Genomic DNA, 23,257 nt, shown 5'->3' with positions numbered 1-23,257 from the left:
AAGAAGGCCAGTGGCTCCTGGCCTGGATCAGGAATGGTGTGGCCAGCAGGAGCAGAGCTGCTGTGCCAGCACTGATCTGCCCCAGCTCTGCACACAGACATTGCTGCTGCAGCTCCAGAGAATGCAGCAAAAGGGCATCTCTGCAGAAAACTGTGCTGGGAGATAATTTAGTTCTTTAAATCCACCAAGAGTTCAACCCCTCATTGACACAGTTTGTGGGCACAGGGAAGGTGGAAGTAACAAAATGAGAAATGGCACAAACAATGATACTTTTTTGTGGGCAATCTCAAAAACCTAAAACAAAGTAAAAAAGCACCTCTATAATGAAACCAACAATTAGTATCAAAGATTACTTTTATTACAAGTGATTTGCAGAAATTGGCCAGCTATTTAATGTTTCTGAAACAATCCAGTCATCAGTCTCCTCACTACAGCCTTGAGCTCCTGGTTACTCAGGCTGTAGATGAGGGGGTTCAGGGCTGGAGGCACCACTGAGTACAGAACTGACAGGGACAGATCCAGGGATGGGGAGGACTTTGAGGGGGGCTGCAGGTAGGCAAATACACCAGTGCTGACAAACAGAGAGACCACAGCCAGGTGAGGGAGGCAGGTGGAAAAGGCTTTGTGCCGTCCCTGCTCAGAGGGGATCCTCAGCACGGCCCTGAAGATCTGCACATAGGAGAAAACAATGAACACAGAACAACACAATGATAAACTACCAGTAACCACAAGAAGCCCAAGTTCCCTGAGATAAAACTTGGAGCAGGAGAGCTTGAGGATCTGGGGGATTTCACAGAAGAACTGGCTCAGGGCATTGCCATGGCACAGGGGCAGGGAAAATGTATTGGCTGTGTGCATGAGAGCATTGAGAAAGGCACTGGCCCAGGCAGCTGCTGCCATGTGGGCACAAGCTCTGCTGCCCAGGAGGGTCCCGTAGTGCAGGGGTTTGCAGATGGACACGTAGCGGTCATAGCACATGATGGTCAGGAGGGAAAGCTCTGTTCCAAGGAAGAACAGAAGGAAAAAGAGCTGAGCAGCACATCCTGTGTAGGAGATGTTCCTGGTGTCCCAGAGGGAATTGTGCATGGCTTTGGGGACAGTGGTGCAGATGGAGCCCAGGTTGCTGAGGGCCAGGTTGAGCAGGAAGAAGAACATGGGCGTGTGCAGGTGGTGGCCGCAGGCTACGGCGCTGATGATGAGGCCGTTGCCCAGGAGGGCAGCCAGGGAGATGCCCAGGAAGAGGCAGAAGTGCAGGAGCTGCAGCTGCCGCGTGTCTGCCAGTGCCAGCAGGAGGAAGTGGCTGATGGAGCTGCTGTTGGACATTTGTGGTGTCTTGGCATGAGGACCTGTAAGAAAAGTAATCATGGAGTAGTTAGGTGTGGAAAGGTCTTTAAATATCCCAGCACAGCCTGGGGGCATTTTTTTCCCCACTGCCTGCCCAGGGCTCTGTGTCCTGGAGCTGTCCCTGTGCCCAGGGATGGGCCTGGCCAGAGCTGCCAGAGCCCAGTCCAGCCCTGGGGGCTCAGCTCTGCCCTGTAAACACCTCCCAGAACTGGCACTGCCCAGGGCCAGCTCTTTCTCTCCAGTCTCTGATGACAACATCAGAGAAATCCTGAGGAGGCTGGAAAAGTGGCACTGATGCTGCCTCTAAGGGACCCTGTCCTGATTTCTGTCACTACCTGGTTTATTCAGATCTCAGGAAAAGCTTGTTTATTTTTCTTAACATGAAGTGAGAGATTAATATGTATGGGAAATTTCCATTCCAGGCAACACAGAGCAGTACATTAAAAAAACCAGGATTTTCCCTTTTAAGCAGCCCATGCCTTGCTGTGCTCCCTGTATAATCTGCTGGGAAATATTCTGCAGTTAATTGTTGTGCTGGGAGCAGTCCTGAACAATGCAGCATCTTCACCACACAAGGAGAACACTTCCAATCATTATGAGCTGTATCCTTCCCCCCAGATCTTTTCCCTCAGCACTGGGAGCAGCTTCCTCAGCCAGCTGAGAGCTGTCCCTGGCAGGCAGCAGAGTCCCTGGCCCAGCACAGCGCCCTGGGCTGCAGGACCCTGCTCTGCAGGACAGCCCTGGGCACCCCTGGCTGCTCTGCACAGGAGATGAGCAGAGAATGCACTCACAGGGTCTGTGGGCATTGGCATGTTCCAGCTTTAGGAGATCACTGCAGGAGCTGCAGCTGCATTGTCCTGCAGCCAGAGATTCCTGTGCCAAGGGCTGGCAGTGATTCTGCCCCAGGCACTTCTCAGCCCCTTCCCAGCCCTGACTGATTGAAGCTCTCTGTGCCTCTGTGCTGTGCCCGGGCTGGCTGCAGGCAGTGCCCCAGCCCTGCTGGGCTGGGAGAAGAGCTGCTCAGCAAGAGAAATGTGCTTTTGAAGCTCTGCTTGGTTACCAGGATCTCCCTCTGTGCCAGGAGCCCAGCCCAGCTCAGCAGCACAGACACAGCACAAGGACTTTAATGAACCTCTGGGGCTTTGTGCTTAGCCCTGAACATCAGGCCCTGGGAGGGAGCTGCAGAAACCTCTGCAGAACTCCAAGTCATAATCCAACTCCAAAGTTTTTTGGACTTTTAATGGGTCCCACTGAGGGACACGACTGAGAAAGTGTCCCCAGGCCCCAGGCCGAGCAGAGAACTGGAGGCACTGATGCCAGGTGGGGACAAAGAGAAGCCAAGTCTTGGTGCCCTGGGGCACAGCAGGGTCTGTGCCACCAAGGGCTGTGAGGAGACACCTTGTCCTGAGGCCCTGGGGCCTCCTGGCACAGTCCCAGCCAGGCTGGGCACTGTCACTCCCAGGTCCTGCCCTCAGCATCCCCCCCATGCCCACATCCCAGTGGCCTCAAGGATCTGCTGGAAGGAGTCCCTAGGGAGCCTTGGTCAGGAATGGCCCTGGGGGCTCCTTCATGCTCCCAGGGACTGCAGGTTTTTCTAAGGACTTTGGCTTTTGCTTTTGCCTTGGACTCTCTGAGAGTTTTGTGCAATCCTGGCCTCCAATTAACTGCTTTAATTAGTCCCTGCAGAGTCTTTGTCAGTCACAGCACTCAGTGGGGCTCATTAATGCTTCAAGGTACTTCAGTTTTTTAAGGTAATTGGTGTTTCACTTTTGTTACAGACTCTGTGAGAGGCTTGTGCAATCATTGCCCCAATTATCTGCTTTAATGTGTCCCTTGAGAGCTTTGTACTGACACTCAGTGGGGTTCATTAATACTCTGAGATACTCAAATTTTGCGAGGTTCTTTGAATTCTTCTTCCAAAACTGAGAAGTTTTTGTGCCATTTGGAGTCTCTGAGAGGTTTTTGTGCCATCCTGGCCTCCAATACTCTCCTCCTAGGCATCCATGAGGAGCCTGTGTTGGGGATGGACCTCAGTGGGTCCCATTAAGACCTCGAGAAACTTTGGGGTTTTTTTCTGACTTTTGCCTCCTGGAAGGGTTTGTGCAATCTCCTCTCAGGCCCTGAGGTTCCAGGACTCAGGTCCAAATGCACCATGGGGCTCATTAGGATCAAGCAAGTCCTGACAAACCATGGCTGTGCCTCGATTTCCCTCTTGTCTGCAGCAGTTCATCAGGAAGATTTCTATGGTAGTTTTCGTTTGCCTATTTGATATTTCTCAGTCAACGCATCAATTAGTGTGGTGGGTTCAGTGCTGGCTAATTACCAGTGCACACACTAGAATATACTTACTCATTTCCTGCTGCGAGATAGGATTAGGAGAAAGGCAAAGTGGGCTCAAAACTTTAAAAGAGTGTAAAGAAAAGTTTATTAGCAGTAACTAAATGAAAGAGTTATAAGAATATGAACAAAACTTTCAGAACACATCCTCTCTCCATACAACCTGACAATGTAGAGACAAAACCTGAAATTTTCAGTCAGTTTACCACCTCTAGAATATTTTAATGTTTCTTCAGTTCACATCAGGAGAGAAGTACCTCTTGTTAATGTTATGGAGAATTGTCCACAAGAAAACAGTTATCTCATGGCTTTTCATTTCCATGAATAACCACTGCCTGGAAAAATCTTCAATTGTGAAGTCCCTCCCATGTTTTCACAGCTTTTCCCACAGCTCTGTTTAGCGGCCATGCCAACTTATGGGGTATTAGTTTAAAGATGAGCTGTTTAAGGGCAAAGGATCTCTTCATCTATTTCTGAAATCATCTTCAGCTCTGGGAACAGAGGTCTTCTTCTCTCCCTGAGGGCACAGGGTCTCATAACTCTTCTCTCTTTCAATGTTCAGACTTCTCATGGGATCACAGCTACTTCAACATTTGCTTACTTTAGCATGGAGGCCTTTGCTGAACAAGTCATCTCCCCATAGTTTTCAATGTTTTATAGGGAAAAAGAGAGTCTGATGTATCCATGACATCCTTCTCCATAGCTTTACCAGAGGATTTCAGCCCCAAGATCAAGGCATCTCCTCATCCCTCCCATCTGGGACTCAACTTCCTCTTCCCTGCCCTCGGTGTGTTCATGTTGCTCCTCTGTGTTCCTGCCCTGTGTCCTTTTCTCTCACTGGAGGGAGGATGGCAGCTCTGGCAGAGTCAATATCTCCCCCTGGGTCTACAGATGGCTATTTGACTCCGGCTGGGCTTGATGGCCAATTCTAATTTTGGCCATGGTTCCTGGACATGAAGACCAGTTTTTTTCCATAGGAATGAAGAAACAGAGTCCCACTGTTTTAGGGGCAAATGAGAAGTGACCACCTAAGGACAAGGCCAGCCAGAGCTGCCAGATTTTGTTCTTAGAGATACCCTTGAATATAGGAAATTTTTTAGGCAGACTGTCAGTTTTGGCAATGGGCATCTGAAAAGACAGACGGTTCTTTCCCATACAAAGAAGAGCACAGAGCCCCAGTGCTCCAGGAGCTGATGAGAGGCAGCCCTTGACATTCCAACATCAGCCAGACCTGCCAGGTGGCCCCTGGCAGGCCAAGCCAGCCAGACCTGGTCCATGTTCCCTCAGTTCCATTGGGCCCCACAATGTCCCAATGATCTCTTGCTTCCACGAGGCCCTGAGATGTCACAATGCCCCCTTGGTGACACCAGGCCCTGAAGGGTCAGAATGGTCTTCATGGTTCCATCAGGCCCCACAGAGTCATAATGGTCTCTGGGTCCATGAAGCCCCGTGGTGTCACCATGGCCCCTTGGTTCCATGGGCTCCAGTGGTGCCACAATGATCCCCTTGGTTCCATGAGGTGCCCACAGTGTCACAGGGATCTCCATGGGAAGGAAAGAACCGAGCCCCAGTGTGGCAGGGGCAGCCACCAGAGGCCAAGGCCAGCGAGACTTGATGGTACGGGCAGATTTTGGCTGGGAGCAACCCTTGGATGTAGGGAATTTTAGAGGTGGGATCCCAGTTTCAGATATGGACACCTGGAGAAGTACAGGTTTTTCCATAGGAAGGAAAGCACAGAGCCAAAATGTTTCAAAGGCAGAAGAAGAAAGAGGTGGCTTCTGGGAGGCTGAGACAGCCAGACATGATCTTCATGGCAGCTTTTGTCATGGAAGAATCCTTGCATACACAGAATTTGGGAGGAGGAATCTCAATTTTGACCACAGTCACCTTGAGAAGAAGGACAAGTCTTTTCATTGGAAGGAAAGCACCAAGTCCCAGCGTTTCTAAAGCAGATTAGAGGCAGCTCCCAAGAGGCCAAGGGCAGCCAGACCTGTTTGTCGTGGCAGCTTTCACTTGGGAGCTATCCTTGGATGTACAGAGTTTTGGAGGAGGAATCCCAGTTTTGGCCATGGCCCATGGAGGTGAAGGAGAGTTCTCTCCCATAGGAAGGAGAGCCCAGAGCCCCAGTGCCTCAGGGCAGGTGAGAAGCAGCCCTGGACATGCCAAGGTGGCCAGGTGCTCCCCAGGAGGCCCAGCCAGCCAGACCTGGTCCATGCTCCCTTGGTTTGGTGGTGATGCCTTGAGAGGCTGCCTAGAACAGAGCTAGGCAGTGTTAAAGGAATAAAGCAGGTATTTATTAAAAGGCCTTCAAGGGATACACCTTGGGCAGTACAAGAGCCTGGCCCTGGCTCCATCCTAGATGGAGCCCAGGTCATGAGTTTTCACTGGGGCAAACAGGGGGATTTGGTCTGGCAGGATGTGTAAAACAATCTCCTGTAATATCTACCTGTTCTCACACAGAGCACTTGGCTGCAGGGACACATTCCCATCGTTCCTGCCCAGGTTTCAGGATTCAAACACTGCTGTCCTTCCCAGGAGCTGTTCCTTCAGCTGCCTTGGGAGGCCTTTTGGCCTCTGGAGCCACACTCTGGCTCCATTATTAGCACTGCTGGATCCAAACCCTTTATCTCCACCAACAGCAGTGATTTGAGGTGGATCTCCTTTTTTCCTAATTGTTTTAAACACTGACAACATCAATAATTGTGCTACCCTGACATGGGTTTGAATAATCCAATCTTGTTCACTATTGTTTAACTAAATTACTTTAATTTTCCCTTGATAATCAGTTCTTCCTCCCATGGCATGAGCACTTTGCAAGGCCAAGCTCCAGTGAGCAGTTATCAAACCAAAGTGTCCTGGAGGAATCTGGATTCCTGTTCCTGCATTGTTAACTCTCATTTGCTTCTGAATTATCCTGACTAATTCCAGTGGATGAAGGTCCAGCCCTGCAGCCTCTGGGCTGGCCCTGCCAGGGCCATCACACCCAGAACAATTTCCCAGGCAGTCCCAGTCTCACTGCCCAGGGCTGTATTTGCACATTGGGAGCAGCCGTGCACAGCCAGGGGGTTTCCATTTCCCCAGGGGCCATTGTTAAGGGCATGGAGCACATCTGGAGATGGGTTCTCCATGGGGACAGGTTCCCATCTCCTCATTCTTTAACTGCTCTTTGAACAACCCCTCCTCCACCTCCTCCTCCTCATCCTCCTCATCGTCCTACTTCTCATCCCCATCCTCGTCCTCATCCTCGTCCTCATCCTCGTCTTCGTCCTCATCCTCGTCCTCATCCTCCTCGTCCTCCTACTCCCCCTCCTCCTCCTCTTCCTCCTCCTACTGGTCTTCCTCGTCCTCCTTGTCCTGTTCCTCCTCCTTGTCCTCCTCCTCCATTTACTCGTCCTCCTACTCCTCCTCCTCCTCGTCCTCCTTGTCCTCCTTGTCATCCTAGTCCTCCCCCTCCTTCTCCTCCTCCTTGTCCTGATCATCCTTACCCTCCTTCTCCTCATCATCCTCCTCCACATCCTCATTTTCATCCTCTTCCACCTCCTATTCCTCCTCCTCCTCCTCGTCTTCCTCATCCTTCTCCTCCTTGTCCTCCTTGTCCTCCTTGTCCTCCTGGTCCTCCTCCTCCTTGTCCTTTTCTTCATCCTCATCCTCCTCCTCCTTGTCATCCTCCTCCTCCTTATCCTCCTCATCCTTATCCTCCTCCTCCTCCTCATTGTCCTCCTCCTCATCCTCATTCTCCTCCTTCTCCTCCTCCTCATCTTCCTCCTTCTCCTCCTCCTCTGCATCCTGCTCGTCCTCATCCTCCTCGTCCTTTTCCTCCTGGTCCTCCTCATCCTTGTCCTCCTCCTCCTCCTTTTCTTTATTCTCCTCCTTGTCCTCCTCCTCCTCCTGTTCATCTTCCTTCTCCTCCTCATCCTCCTCATCCTCTCCTTGTGCTCATCCTCTTCCTTGTCCTCCTCCTCGTTCTTCTCCTCATCATCATCATCCTCCTTGTCCTCATTCTCTCTCTTCCTCCTCCTATTCCTCCTCCTCATCTTCCACCTCCTCTTCATCCTCCTTGTCTCGTCCTCCTCTTCTTCCTCCTCCTCCTCCTCTGAGTGTGGTTCTCAGGATTCAATGACTCTAGGATTCCAGGAACCTGGAACTCTGGGATTCCATGGCTCTGTGACCCCATGGATGGATTCAGGACTGTCTCCATGGCCATGAGGGAACGTTGGTGCCAGCGGGAGGGGCTGCAGTGCAGGGGCACCAACAGCTGAGAGGCGACTGCAGCTGCTGCTGCTGCTGCTGCTGCTGCCTCTGCTGCTGCTGCTGCTCCTTGTGGGGGTGCTGCTGGCAGGGGCAGGGCCCTGGTGTGGCTGAGTGTTGCCATCTCAGCCTGCGAGCTCCTGGGAGCTCAGGACAGAGCCAGGACTGACCCAGGTTGGCACTGCACTTGAGGACGGACACAGAGAATGGAAAGTGCCCATGGAGTGGTTCCAAGCAGGTCTGTGGGAAGGAGGAGGGAGGGAGGATGAATCCCCTGCCCAAGGCTGCCAAGGGAAAGGCTTTGAGAGGGAAAGGAAGCCTTGACCTGACACTAAGTCCTTCAAGGTCTCATTTGCCCATGCTGAGCAGGATTTCATTGGGCTTTGTCTCAAGGCAGTGGCAGGGACAGAAGTGGTGGGAGTAGCTGGAAAGCAGGGCCGTGTATTCCCTACCCCCAGCCCATTTGGGCAAGGTCTCCATTGTCTGCCTGCAGCCAGCCTGGGGGGCCCTTCTTCTCCTCCTCCTGCTTGGGGGACTGGGCTTGGTTTCTTCTGCCATCTGCAATGCTGAGCTTCTCTCTCCTCAAACCCGGCTGCTCAGGTTCATGTCCCTGTGTCTCGCACCTTCCTCCTCTTCCTCCTCACCACGTGCTCATGGAGCCTCTTTGGGCAGCTGGACTGGAACTGGCAGCAGCAGGCGTGCCCTGAGGAGCACCTCTGGCCTCCAGCCTTTCTGCAGGGCTGGCCAGAGCCTTCCTGCCAGGGGCGAGCCTCTTTCCTGTCTCTTCCCGAGGCAATATAGTCTGGATCTTGGCTCTGTCCTCCTTTCTTTCTCTTTCAGGGAAGGATCAGCCATGGCTGAAGGAATCTTCCATAGGTACCTGGTGCTGATGGCCATTGTCAGCATCAACCAGCCCCCTGGAAAAAATGGGATTTCTCCTGAGGATGATAAAGGAATTGTCCAGAGGATGAAGGAGAGGGAAGTAAACCTTTGGCAGCACCAGCTGCACTTGGAGGAGGAAATTGCAGACCTGGAAGCCAGACAGGAGTGTCTGGCATGGCCTCTGTGGGAACTGGAAGGAAAGATCCATTGTCACACATGCACGGTGGTTTGCTTGGCTGTCCCTGACAAGTTCATGATCTGGAGGCAGCGTAGGAATGGAGCCAGAGGGTAGCACAGAGAAGAAGAGATTGACCTGGGGCTCCTGGGGAAAGCCTGGAAAGGAGTGGCCTTTCTGACAAAGCCCTTGTGCTGCTCAGGGCCATTTGCATCTCCATGGGCAGAACTGGAGGATATCTTCCAGCATTTGTGGATAGATTTGTTGAATTACCTCTTAAATTACTTCATTCCTGTAAGAAAATCTTGCTGCTTGAAATTCTTTAAGTTCCTTAGGTTAAGAATATCCTTATTTCTGTATATTGATTGTTAAATATTCTGTATTGATTGCTATAATCTCTGTATTGATTGTTAGAAATACTCTTTCTATTGATTGCTAGAAATACTCTCTGTATTGATTGTTAGATATACCCTATATTGTTAGAAATACTCTGTACTGATTGTTAGAAATACTCTCTTTTGATTGCTATCATCTCTGTATTGGCTGTTATACTCTGTATTGATTGTTAGAAATAGTTTCTGTATTGATATTAGAAATACTCTCTGTATTCATTGTTATAAATACTAGGCTTCCATTAATAAGATAGATTTAAGCAAAGGAATAAACTTTTCAGAATTGTTTGTTTTCAACCAGATGACTTCCTGTTATCTTTAGCCTCGGGCATTTTCCTTGCACCCTGTGCTCCCCTTACAGGCTGAAATGCAAACACCACAGAAACAGAGACCCTGTGTGCAAAGCACAGCCAGGGGTGTGTGCTCCTCTGAAGGGACAGACATTTAGGGGAGGATGTCTCAGAAGGAGGCTGTGGACATTGTGGCTGGAAAGCAGGGAAGGAACAGTTTGGCAGGAGCTTTCCTTCAGCAGGAGGGGAGCACACAGAGGAGTTTGTGTCAAGTGAAGTCTGACACTGCCATCCAGTGCTGGCAAGAAGGGTGGAGCAGAGAAGCTGAGAAAAGGGCCTCAGCATGTTTAGTGATGAAGTCTGGACTTCAGTGATGGGGACAAAACCTTTCTAAACTGAACATTGAATCTCAAACCCATAGCATTTTGGGAAGGAATGTTACTTTCTTCACAGTATCAATATATTTTCCTACCCATTTCAGGTAAGAAAGGATTTCACTCCTTGTCTGCATTAGTGGATGTTGGAATTCCTAGTGCTCCCTTCAGACTTCCAGGGATTGGAAGGTGCACTGTGGGCTGTGAGGAAACACTTCCCAGGCATGGCCGAGGTTGTACATCTGTTCAAACAAAGGGGAACTGGAGAGGGTTCTTTCAAAGTGTGACTCCTCCCTATTCCATCAGCAATAGTCTCACAGGATTTATGGGTCAGGAACATGTACAACACATGGCAGGGAAGCTGGGCAAGCAGTGAGTGCTGTACCAGCACGGCCAGAACAGTGCAAGAGCCAGCGCCAAACAGGCTGAGGCAGCCAGGCCAATCCCAACTTTCCAGGGCTCTGGGCTGAGCACACAGCTTCAATAACGTCAGGTGCTCCCCCACAGAGCCTTCTGCAGAGCTCTGGGTTAGGACAGACAGCTTTCCTCTTTATTTCATACTAGAAAGGGAAATTTTTCTCTCATTTTGCCCATCTTACATATGCAGATGTGATGGGAGGCCATCTCCCTGTTTGTGTAGGTGTTGAACCTGGGAAAGACAGTCTGTAGTGTCAGCTGGATACCTGAGGGCTGTCACATAAGCAGTAAGTGTGAGCTGTCAATTTAAATCATGATCAGGAATGTAGTATGTTCCAATCCTTAACATTAAAATTCAGTGCCACCTGTGGCTCCAGTGGGATGTAGATCAGGCATGTGTCTTTACCAAAAACGTAATGGTTATTATAATACTTTTCAATTGGGATTGGGTCCAAAAGCAGGAGGGTCTTGGTGCGAAATTAGTATTCAGCCTAATCATTGCAACTAATTAATTAGTTTTATTGAATAAATGCACATGTACAAATGTGCCAGCAGTTAGTCTCTGCGATGAGTAGGTTTGAGGCATTTTTTCATTTAGTCTGTAGTGTGAACTTCAGTGTCTGCAGACTTACATATTAAATTTCTCTCTTGGTCACCACTTGATTATTATCATCACTAGAATTAAATTCCTAGTGTAGTGAGGAGGTGGGAAATAGATAAGAAAATCTGTTGGGTTTGCATGGCCAGGTTTTGGTAGATGAAGTAATGGTTTCTGTTAGAAGCTGTTGGAAGCTCCCCCATGTGCACAGAGCAAATGCCAGCTGGCTCCAGGAGCCCCAGGCTCAGAGCCAGTCAGAAAGCCAACCAAGTGAGAGCAGAGGGAGGGCACCTTCCAGTCTCTCTTGGGCATGGCCACAAAACAGCCCCTGCTGCTTCTTCCTCCGCCTGTGTTTGGGGTGTGCTGGTGGCAGAGCCAGCCAGGTTGTGCTCTGCCTTCCAGAGCCTGTTGGGAGCGGGCATGAAAAACGCTGCGTGCACAGTGGAGAGTCCTGGAAGGTGCTGACAAGAGCATCCTGCGGGAGCAGGGCTCTGGGCTCTGGCCAGGAACAGCCCGGTTTTGCTGCCGTGACCACAGGCTGGAGTTGAAGCAGGTGAAGAGGCAGTGAGCAGCTTGTGTTTGTAGAGGGCCTGGGGCTGTACCTCTGAACCTCCACCTGGAAACACACTTGGGGGAATAGGAGCTACAGCTGGAGTGCCTGTCCTGAAAGGACATGAAGGCCTTCAGCCTTGCCAGCATTTCTTAAGGGTGTGTTGGTGTTGGCCAGAAAAGCTGCACATTTGGGGAAATGCCTTTGGAGAACAGGGGCTTGCTTCTCAAGGAAAGTGCTTCCCAGGGAGCTCCCAGTGAGGCAGGTGCGAGTGTCCCCCTTTGGCTCTCTGTGCTCCTTTCAGTCCTTGAGGCCTGCTGCACTTGGCAGAGGGGCAGGGCAAGGGAGAAGCCTGTGAAGAGCTGGTTTGGCATCCACCTGGACCTGCAGGAACCAACCAAAGCACCTGCAGCAGCGTGTGTTACCCCCCTTTGGACAGAGGGGTGAGCAGAACCATCTCTGTCCATCTGTGAGCCCCAAAGCTCTCTGTGGGAGCTGTGAATTAAAAGGCCTTTACACACTCACTTTTCACATCTTCCCTGTCTGCTGTGTTGCAACTCTTGGCAAGATGCATTTGCCTCCTGCTTGCTGGGAGCTGCTGTGGCCCAGGGCCAGCACAGAGCTGGGCTGGGTGGGCCAGGCAGTGTGGTGGAGAGTCTTGGCTGATCTTGGTGTGTGCCTGGCCTCAGAAAAGGCTTGGAAGGTTTGCCTGCCAAGGTGTCCTGCTCACTGGCTCTCCCTGTGCATCTTGGAGAGCACAAGGGAGGCATTTCTGGCAGCTGGACATCAGCAGGCCTTCCAATGGGGGCGTGTTGTGGAGCGAGCCCAGCTGAGATACCCTGAGAGGAGCCCAGGGCTCCTTGCTCCTCTCTGCTGGCCCGTGAGCGTCTGTCTGCTCTCGGGATGGCCCTGGCTGTATCAGGGATGCTGCGTGGGCACGAGACAGCCGGTCCTGTCCCGCTGGGTTCCAGCAGTGCCTGGCAGCCGTCCTGCATCCACGTCAGGATGCTGGCCAAGAGAGGCCCTGGAAGCTGAGGCAGCTGATTTGAAGCTTTTGCAGGTGCCAACAGGTCAAGGCCAACAGTGTTCCCTCAGGATACAGCATTCCTGAGGGGCTTCCCCAGAGCTGCCTGATGCCACCCACTCCTTGTGGCAGCAGTTGCTTTCCTGTGGAAGGTTCTACCTTCCCCAAGAGCACAGAGGGAGCTGGAGAAAGAGCTTGCCAGGCTGCTCTCCATCCTTTACCAGGAGCCCTGGGTGAGCGGAGTAGTCCCAGCTGAGCGCAGATGTGCCAATGGAAGAGCCTTGCCAATGGAAGGTTCGGTGGGAAGGATGATCCAGGATCCATAGGCCTGGCAGCCTGAGCTTGCTGCCGGGGAAGGCCTTGGAGCAGATCCTCCTGAGTGCCATCCCACGGCACGTGCAGGGAACCAGGGCATCTGCGGGAATGTGGGAAAGGGACAGGGACAGGGACAGGGACAGGGACAGGGACAGGGACAGGGACAGGGACAGGGACAGGGACAGGGACAGTTGCGGGTCCTGGCGGGATGTTGAAGGCTTCTGTGTGGTGTTTGCAGGCTGTTGGTGTTGGAGGTGTGTTGGGGAAGGAGTTGTCTGGGAGGTGAGAGGTCTAGGCTGGAATCTGAGTCCATTTGAAGGCAGCATCTGTGGTTTTGCACAGCTTTGCTAATGGGGCGCAGAAAGAATATCTGTGACTGTTTCTGTTCATGGTCCTGATTCTGCTGCAGGGAACAAGAGGGGAGAGCTGTACTCTAATGGCCACTTAGATCTCTATCCCGGGGCAGGGTTAACCATTTTGCCATCTACTCATTGTTGCCAGCAGTTGCTCCAGGTGTTCCTGCCAACAGCCCCTGCAGGCAGGAGCACAGCCCCCAGTGCCCCTGGGCTTTGGCTCCCTCTGGCACAGAAGCCCCCGGGGATACAGGTCTCTGGGGCAGGAGACAGCACCAGCCCTGCAAGGGCTCAGGGGGTGGCAGGTCTGCCTGGGCAGGGACTGCCTCACCTGCTGGTGCCAGCACTCCCTGGGCCCCAGGGCTCAGAGCAGCATTCCTGCCCTGGCCCACAGTTCCTTGTCCGTGTCACACTCGCGGGTTTGGGATGACCATGAGCCGGGACGTGTCCTGAGGAGGCCGTGGCAGCTTCTGTGGAAGGCCCTGTGCCCTTCCCAGCGTGGCTGCGTCGGCAGCCCTGGGGGCTCCTTCTGCTGCCCTGAGCCCGCAGAGCAGGGCAGCGTTTGCTGATGGTCTGAGCCGTTCCTAAAGATCCTGTTGGGCTGTCTCAGACACTTGAGACCAGGGATTCCTTCCAACCTGGACCACTTTGGGTGGGCAGGGTGTGGCCCCAGGGCAGGTGGCAGTGTTTCCAAGGGCCCTTTGTGACACATGCAGCATGGAATGGAGCTGGGTTTCCAAGGGCCCTTTGTGACACGTGCTGACATAGGAGCTGGAAGTGGCAAGAGCATGCCACAGTGCTCGGAGTAGGTGACGGGACAGGACGGGACAGAGCGGTGCTGTGAGGAGCCCCCGCACAGCGCGCTCGTTCCTGCCCTACCCAGAGCTTTCCTGAGGCATTGTTCCTGCAGCTGACCTCGAGGCCAGACCACAGGACTCGTTGACCTGTGGCCTTCTGAGGCTTCAATTCTGCAGGTGCCCTCGAGGGCAGAGCATGGAACTTGATACCCCAGAGTTTTCCAAGTTATCTCTCCTGAGGGTAGACAGAAATCCGGTCAGTGACATGGGGCAGGGAGCCCTGAGAGTGCCCAAGCTGACCTGGATGGAAGAGGAAGAAGGCAGCCCTGGAGCTGCCCCAGCCACAAGAGACTGAAGAGGTGGTGCTGTTCCATCCAGCACAGGAGGGTGAGTGGCAGAGCCAGGCCGCAGAGCTGGTGCCTTCAGCCAGCTTGGCTCCATCCCACCCCATCCCATCCCATCCCATCCCATCCCATCCCATCCCATCCCGTCCCGTCCCGTCCCCTCCCCTGGGACCGTGCCCATGGACAGGATGGAATAGGGGCCGGGCAGACACCCCACAGCCGTGCTCCGTGCCCTGGGCTGTCGCGGGGCTGTCCCTGCCTGGGCAGCGCAGGGCTGGGCTGTGTTCTCCAGCCTCTCCCGCAGCCCCTCAGCTCGGGCTGCACTCGCTCTTTGCCAGGTGCAGCCGTGCAGCACACACGAGAGCAGGAACGCACCCGTGGCCGCTTCCGCAGAACAGCGCAGGTACCTGCAGCCATCCCCACCTGGGCTGGGCCTGCTGGCACTGCTCAGCCCAGCAGCACGCCTGCAGCACTCCATGGCTTCTTGCTCTTCTCCTACAGCTCGTTTGCAAATTCATCAAGAGAATTCGGCGGGAAGAGACCAGCGCCATGGGCCCTGGGCTCAGAGCATACTCAGAGCTCCTCGGACATGAGACCAGTGCCGCCCTGCTGGATTTGCTTGTGCAGAGGGGTGTTTCCAGAGCAGAGCAAGTAAGCAGCTGTGGCCAGGCTTCAATTCCCCCATGAGTCACACGGCTTCCCAAGCCACAGTGCTGGTCCCTGTGAACTTTTAAGGCCATCGCAGTGCGGTGGGAAGGGAAGCACTTCTCTGGGGACCCTGGGAACACTGCTCCCTCTGGCAGCTTTCCAAGTCTCCCTCTGCCTTCTCCAGGTGCCCGCCATGGTGAGATACATCCACCAGTGGCTCATGGCCAATGATTCTGCAGAGCACAGGCTGGACAACGCCCTGCTGTATCTCACAGAAGCGCAGCCAAATGACGCAGTAATGACACTCCTGCGTGTGGCCCCATCCTGTGACAGGTACGGGGCCCACCTGCCCAGAGGGCTCAGGGCTCACCCCAACCCATCGCCCTGTACAGCTTGGGCCAGGTTTCTGACCAACAGAGAGTCCCAGGGCCCTCTGGCTGCTCCCTCTGCCAGCCCTGGCACGTCAGCCCCCGAGCCTGCTGCCATGCTCCCTCGCTGCCCCACAGGGGCCTGTCCCCACAGGGCTGGGCTGCCTGGCTGCTGCTGGAGAGGGGCAGTGGGCAAAGGCAGAGCCGGCGGTCATCCCGGGCCCCTAGAGATGCCCAGGCCACGGTGCTGTGTCTGAGATCCCCTGAGACAGAGCTCTAACCCTGCAGAGCTGCCATGGCCATTTGGAAGAGCATGATGTGCACGCCCTGGACTGCAGAGCTGGCACAGCAGATACTCCTGGATGTGCTGGGGAGCTGGCTAGAGCACAGCACGTGCACCTCCGACGGGGACAAAACGGGTGTCATTACCCTGGCTGTGAGTTTCTGCCTTTGCTGGCCCCAAGGTCACCTCTCCAGCAGCTCTCCATCCTCCTTCCCCCACTGCATCTCCCTGCCTCAGGCGCTGGGCTGAAACCTGGCCTCGGGGCAGCTCCAGGGCCACCAGGCCCGCTGCTCCCCCTGTGTCTCTCCGGGCCTCTCCCTGCCACGCTTGGGCCCTGTCACACGGACACCTCGGCACTGAGCGCTGTCTCAGGGGGCTTTGTCCTTTGCAGGCAACTGTGGTAATATGGAAGATCCTCCAGGAGCCCTGTGTCCCAGATATAGTGGATGAGCATTTCCCGCAGTTATTTGTGCATCTGCTCTTCCAAGTGTTCTTCAGCACCAAAGAGATGCCAGAGGCGGTTGGTACCTTCTGGAATGGATGCCAGGAAGAACACGGCCTTGCCACCAGCCCCAACAGGTGCTCCATTCCAGTCCTTCTGGCCCTGCCGCACGGCCAGGGCAGGAGCCAGTGCTCCCAGTGTGACCCGGGCTTTGCTCTGCACTCAGGTTTGCAGTGAGGACCCTGAAGTCCCTGCTGTGCCAAATGGACTATGAGGATGTGGTGTTGTCAATGGAGCGCAAGCGTGGCTGGGACACGCTGCTCTGTGCTGACACCCACATTTATGCCGTGGGTCTGCTGGCCAGGTGAGACCCCCTTCTCCCCATTGCTCCCGGCATTTGTGCTCTGTGTCTGGGGTATTCCACTCAGTCCCTGTGGCTGTGGGCCAGAGGCACGAGGGACGGCCAAGCAGACTGGGAAAGGCTGGGAGAGGAGGGTGCCCAGCAGCAGCCACATCTCAAAGAGCCCAGGTCCCCCTGCAGGGTAGGGGGTAAAGACAAGAACTGCATCAGTCTGTCCTGGGAGGGGCTTCCCCCCCCCGGCTCAGGGTCTTAGTTTCGTAGGAGCAGGCCCTCAGCCAGGTAATCATTATCACTGACTCCATGTATTGCAGAAGTCTGATCAATAATAATCTTTAGTAAGAAACCCATTGTTCTTATAGATAGTTATGATATAGGTTGATTTTAATTGCTTTTCTTGTCTAAACAGTATCACCATTAGTTAATTAAGAAAGTACCCTTTGGTAGACAAATCTCTGTAACATATTCCACATATTCACAATACCAGGTGCAGCATGTTAAGACAAGAATGTTTTTTCATTCTTTCCTCTGATCTTCTCAGACTTTCTCAGGCGATGCCTGGGAAGGTTGTCTGTTTCTCTCTGAGGCCAGAGAGCTGCTGCCACATCTTAGTGCCATTTTCCGCCTTCCAGGGAGATGCACAATGAATCCATCGATTTGTGTAAAAGCATCTCAGACTGTCTCCTTCAGTTGCTCCGCAAAGAGATGCCATACTGGAACTTCCCTGCCCTGGCATTCCTTGTGGGGGTGAGTCTGAAGGCCGGCGCTGCCTCCCAGCTCTCTGCCCTCTCGTAGCCGCAGCTGCCTGGGATGGTGCCCACGCCCTGTGCTGCTGCCTGGTCCCCACCCTGTGCGGTTCTGGGCTCCTGCCGGCCGGGTCCCCTGTCACTGCCCTGTGCCTTTCAGGTCCTGCATTGCCTGGACTTGAGCGCATGCAGTGACAGCATCATGGATCTCTTGTCGAGGCACTTGCTGAGTGAGCGCACAGAGATGCGCCGCCAGGTTCTGAGGGCCCTCCTCTTGCTCAGGGATAATCCCTCGCTGGTAAGGAGGGGCAGCAGCTGAAGCCGTGCAGGCAGCGTGGGGCTGGGGAACGCAGTCGCTGGAACTTGGCTGGGCTTCAGGCACTGGGGCAGCTGCTCCCAGCTCTCCTGCCTCCCACTTCAGCTGCCCGAGTGCTGCGGGACAGGCCTTTGGCCTCTGGGCCCTGTGGCAGCAGGGTGGCCTTTCACACACTTTTGTTCCGCACAGGCCAAAAGAATGCGGAGCCTGACCGAAAGCCTCGGGGAGCTCCTGCAGGAAAATGATAGTGATGTGGTCAGGATGAGCATTGTTCTACTTAGTGATTTCTTCTTGGATAATGACACCCCAATACCCAGCCCCATCGCCCTGCAGCTGGCTAAGGTGCTCCTGCCACTCTTTGAACACGTAAGGCTCTGTGCCCTCAGCCACGGCCACTGGCTGCTGCCCAGACACTTGGTGCCCTGTGGAGATGCAGGCCTGCGCCAAGGTGGGCCAGAATCAGCTGATGCCAAGGTCTTGTTTCCTTCCTGTTACACAGGATGACAGGCATGTGCAGTGGATCTCCATGTTTGTATTTCGAGCCTTGCTGTCTACTGTAGTGGAAGAAGAGAAAAAGCTCCTGATGACACAAGTGTGTCACAGCCTGCTCCCACTCTTCTTCCACTGCCATGATGAGAATCAGAGTGTGGCAGAGGTGAGGACTCACGGGCTGCTGCTGTCGCCCTGGGAGGGGGCTTGGCTGCCTCCTGCCCTGGCGCCTCGCAGGCTGCATCCTCCTCCTGGCCCTGGCACAGGGATGCTGATCCTGGGCTGCGGGGCCATTTCCGTGTCTCTACTGCTCTCCAGGCTTCTTGGGAAACCCTGCTTTGTGTGGCCAAATTCCTGAACAGGAGAATTCTTGAAAAACCTGTAAAGAAGGAGAAACTGTGGAGGTTCATTGAGATCCTGGTAAGGAGGGCCGGGAAGCCGCAGCCCCAGCCTGGAGCAGCCCCTGAGCGCGGTGCTCGGTGTGCGGGCTGGCAGCTGTGCCCCTGCCCGCTGCTGCAGCCCGAGGCTGCCCGGGCTCTGCTCCAGGCTCCTGCGGCCCCAGCCGGGTGCCCATGGAGCCCCGGCCCGGGGGCTGCGGGGCCGACCCTTCCCTCCTGTCGCTCTCTCCAGCTGGCAGAGGACAGCAGCAGCGTGGCCGAGCACCTGCGCCGGGCCCTGCCCTACCTGCAGAGCCCACAGGAGCCCCTGCGAGAGGCGGCCGTCAGGTTCATGGGTGAGCCACGAGCCGGGCCAGGAGGGCGTGTGGGCACAGGGCCGGCGGCGCCGCTGGCAGGGAGCTGTGCCGCTGGGCCTGACAGGCTCTGTGTTCCCAGGGACGGCCGGGCGGTACCTGAGGGGGAGGAAGGAAGAGCTCCATCTCATCTGTGAGGGTGAGTGAGGGCAGCGGGCTGCACGCGAGGGCTGGCGGGGGAGCTGCGAGCCCTGCCCCAGCTGCGGAGGGCTCTGCTCCCTGTGCGGACCAGGGCCGGCGTGGGCAGAGCACACAGAGCTTTCAGGGCACCTGGGGGATTCGTGGCCAGCAGCTTCGGGCTGATCCGGCTGGTCCCTGCTCCCTGCTGGCCATGGCCAGAGCCAGCTGGGATGGCCCTGGCACAGAGTCCCCTCGGGTCCCCTCAGATGTGGGAACTGACCATGGCTCTGTTCCTCTCTCTTTCAGCCCTTGAAGGCATGGAAAATGACATCAGTGTCGACGTCGCAAGCCTGGCAGTTCAAACACCATACATCGTCCAGGAAGCAGAGAGAGCTCCATATTCCATCTTTGACAGCCTGCGTGATCGGCTCTGCAGGGCATGGAGGAGACGGCCTCGTCTGTCGAGGCTCGGCTGGCTGCGCTGCTGGAGCTCTGCAGAGAGCTGATTCCAGAGGCTCTGTCTGCTGGGGCCACCTGAGCCAGCAGGAATGTTTTGTTTCGTTAAGATTGTTCTTTTCTTTCTTTTTGTTTTTCTTTAGCATGTTAATATAGGATGTGTTGCTATAGACAGACTCCCAGGATCTTTCTTTTGCTGTCCAGGCTATGCAGGGCTGAGGGGAAGAGGGAGAAAAGGGTTCCTGGGCTCAGCAAGCTACCCAGGCATGCAGGGTTGCAGGGAAAATGGCCAGAAGCCCCTTGGCCTTTGGTGGTTCTGCTGAAGCCTCTGTGCTGCCCACAGAGCAGATGGGCAGGGGCTGGAGCTGTGGGGATCTCTGTGAGAGCGGTGCCTGGAGATGGCCACAAGCCCTGCCCCAGGCAGGAAGCGCCATCCGTGTCCTCCTGCCCGTGTGTTGCTGGCTGGATTGCTGAGGGCTCCCAGGTGCCTCTTGGTGGGGCTCCTCTGGAGCTCCTGCGGGGCTGCGGCGCTGCTGCCGGGCAGGTTGGCCGGGCTGGGGAGACCCTGAGGGGACGGGGCCACAAAGGGATGAGGGGCTGCGGGAGCCCTGACAGGACAAGGCAGTGGGAAGGCACGAGGGGGACGTGTGAGGGAGAGGGTAACGTTGGCTCGGGGAGGAAAGTGGGTTGGAGCCAAAGAGACCACTCACCCTTATGTTTGTGTGGCAAACAGAGCACGTTTATTCTCAAGCCCTTCCTTCTAAAGGGCCTTTGAAAACCCAGTCTGGATTATTTCACTGCTCTGATCTCTGTGCCCCTTCAGATTCTGGCCTGGGCAATGCCTGCAGCCTTGGGAGAGATGTGATGGGCCCGGCCCCTGTCAGTCAAACCAGGGCTGGTACATTCACCCCGTACAAGCCAGCCTGCACGGTGACACACGGCACCAGAGTGCGAGGCACAGCTCCGGGAGCTCCCCGTGAACCTCAGCTCTGGGACCACTGTCTGCCCCAAGCTTCAGGGGCTGCAGTGGGAGCCCGGCTGGGCTCTGCCCTGGGGCCATCCTGCAGGGACAGCTGCAAACAGGGAGCATTCCCTGCCACAAAGAGCCAAGCCAGGGCTGCAGGGCAGCTGCTCCAGCCCCGACTGCACTGCTGAGTGCTGTGCTCTGGGGCTGGGGCTCCCCGCACAGGGGACTGCACTGGTGTGCCAGAGGAGACAGAGAAGCTGCTGCTTCAACCTAGCTGAGGTGGGTGCGTGGGCTGGAAAGAGTGGGGAGGCTCCAGGGGATTCACAGAGCTCATCCTGCTGCAAGGACGAGGAAAAAGGAGCGGGAACTCAGCAGTGAGGAGAGCTGGGGGCTGGAGAGCAGCTCTGAATGACACTAAAATCCCACCAGACCTCTTGAGACATTGCTGCTCCTCAGCCAGTGACAGGATGAGTCCCTTAGCCTGGGGCTTGGCCTTCCTCATGGCGAGGGGCACCAAGGAAGGGAACAGTGTGATGGAGACAGGAATGGGCTGGGAACTCACTGGGGGAAAAGAGGAAGCAGTTTGGATGTAAAAGGCAGGGAGAAGAGAGAACAGTTCAGAGAAGGGCTGAGGTACTGCTTGAGCAAGCTGCAAAAAGTCATTTGGGGTCATCCCAGATTGATTTCATTTCAGAAGTTATTGAACAAGTTTATTTTTTGGGTGGCTGCATGTTTTCTTGAGCTGTATTGCTAAAATGCTCAAGCCAGTCTGTGCTGCAGGGCACCCCATTTCTCCTTTGGCTGATTGCAGCCCGGTGCTGAGCTCCAGCAGGGCCCTGGCAGAGCCCAGAGCAGCCTCAGCACCCGCAGAGCCTGGCTGCAAGGAGAGAAACCAGAAAGCCTCGTCAGCTGAAGGCTCCTGTCCCCTTGTCCCAGCCACCCGCGGTGCCCAGGCCATGCTGGCCGTGCCAGAGCTGTGCCCAGAGCTGCCCATCACTGCTGCCTTTGGGAGCAGAGCAGGAGGGCAGGACATGTGCCCAGCCTGCAGCCAGCCACGGCACCTCCAGCCCTCAGCAGCTGCCCAGAGCAGGACGCTCCTGTGCTCGCTGCCATCTCCCCAGAGCTCTGACCCCACCATCCCCAGCAGACAGGACCCACCTCACGCCATCCCCCGCTGGAAGAAAAGATGCTCCCAAACGATGCCCTCAGCCTTCTCCAAGGGCACGGCCCATCCACGCCGCAGCTGCTCCCAAGCACGTCCTGATCCAGACTGGGCCCCACCTGAAACGCTTCCTCTAGAAAGACAAACATCAAATTATGGAAAATAGGTTACAGACAAAAAGGGGAACAAGAAAAAAGGTCAAAAATCTTACCTCTGTCAGGGCCTTAAGGAAGGCCCAACCCCTGCGTGCCAGGGAAAAACCCACCATGGGGGAGGGAATCCCAGGCTTTCTCCCTTCCCCTGCACTGCCCTCATGGTGATCCCAAAGCAAACAAGGGCAGTGGAGCAGCCCAAGCCCTTCCTTGCCTGCAAAGCAAAGCAGCCCCTGCACAGGGTCTGGAGTCCCACCTCTGCTCTCACCATGGGGGTTTGTTTGTGTCAGGCTGGCTGCCCCAGCCCAGCCCCAGTCCGGGGCACGGTGGGTGCTGGGGGCTGTTGGCAGGGCCAGGAGCCCACTCCCATTTCGTACCCACCCCAGCCCATGCCCCCAGCCCTGCCAAAAGCAGCCTGGCAGCCGACTGAAGGATCAGCTGCATCCGCCCCAGCAAAGGGGGAACCTTTGGTTCCCAGCCAGGCTGTGCAATGCCTAAATCTGGGAGCATTCCCCTGTGTCCTCACTGTCCCCAGCAGCAGCCCCACCTGGGACAGCTTCTCCAGGGGCTCCTTCTTCCCTGGGCCAGACCAGGCTGTCAGGGCTCTGCCCAGGGCCACAGCCATCCATGAACCATGGCAGGCAAAACCAGGGGGATGGTGGCCACCAGTGCTTGCCACACCAGGTCTCCAGCTCAGCTCCAGCCCATGAGCTGTGTTCCCTCCTGCTGACCCCTGCTCAGAGCTACAGGCAGGACAAAACCTGTCTGGTTGGCTTTGCTACTGAGTGCCAAGAGATGTGTGGAGCTGTTACCTGCCAGGCCCCTGGATCCAACTGTGCATGTGGATCTCTCCCATCTTCTAGGGCAGAGGAACATGGATCACGGAAAATCTCTTCTAAGGATGGCCTGTCCAAGGGCTGCATGGACAAACACCTCTTAATGACATCCTGGCACTCTGGGGAGAGAAACCAGAAATCACCAGTCATTTGGAGAAGTTGCCCCCTTTTCCCGTGCCCAGGCCATGCTGGGTGTGCTTAGAGGTGGGCCTAAACTTCCCCATGGATTTTCTGTTTGGAGGAGAGCAGGAGAACAGGACACGTGCCACCTCCTCAGCAGCTGCCAGACCAGAATGCCCATGAGCTGCTGCTGTCTCCCAGCACTGGTATTGCTCCCGAGGCCAGAGATGAGGATCCACCTTGAGAGAGCCATCCTGGGAACAAGATCTGACCCCAGATATCTCCTGGCCCCTCCTGAACGGGTGCTTCCCCGTGACCAGGTGGTGCAGCAGGAGGCCCAGGGACCAGATCGTCGCTGCCTCGCCGTGGTAGCATTGCTGGTGGATCCCCTCTGGTGGGCTGTAGGACAGGGTTCCTGTGGAACACAGACACAGTTCATCAGGGGGATGCTGCAGCCTCCAGCACCTGGCGGAGCAGCCCCCGTGCCTCCTCCTCCGGCAGGAACCCCCACTCCGCCAGGAAACCCGACAGGTCCTGGCACCGCTCCGGATGCTCCAGCACCAGCACAGAGCTGTCGGGGAGCTGAAGCCACTGCAGGAGCTG

At 55.3% G+C, this 23,257-nt stretch overlaps 2 protein-coding genes across 2 annotated transcripts in view; one reads left to right on the top strand and one right to left on the bottom strand.

Moving 5' to 3' along the window:
- The window catches only part of LOC110469778 (uncharacterized), a gene marked incomplete at its 5' end in the record, with an annotated part of 706,345 nt that overhangs the window by 647,569 nt on the left and 35,519 nt on the right, over positions 1-23,257 (top strand). The window lies entirely within an intron of this gene.
- LOC144248776 (olfactory receptor 14J1-like) lies at positions 391-1,323 on the bottom strand. Its single transcript, XM_077790771.1, has one exon. It carries the CDS (start codon positions 1,321-1,323, stop codon positions 391-393), a length of 933 nt encoding a protein of 310 aa, XP_077646897.1.

This window comes from Lonchura striata, unplaced genomic scaffold, assembly GCF_046129695.1.
Source record: "Lonchura striata isolate bLonStr1 unplaced genomic scaffold, bLonStr1.mat Scaffold_85, whole genome shotgun sequence".
Taxonomy (NCBI): Eukaryota; Metazoa; Chordata; class Aves; order Passeriformes; family Estrildidae; genus Lonchura; species Lonchura striata.
Note: the sequence above shows the minus strand (reverse complement) of the source record. Positions and strands in the feature narration are given on the sequence as shown.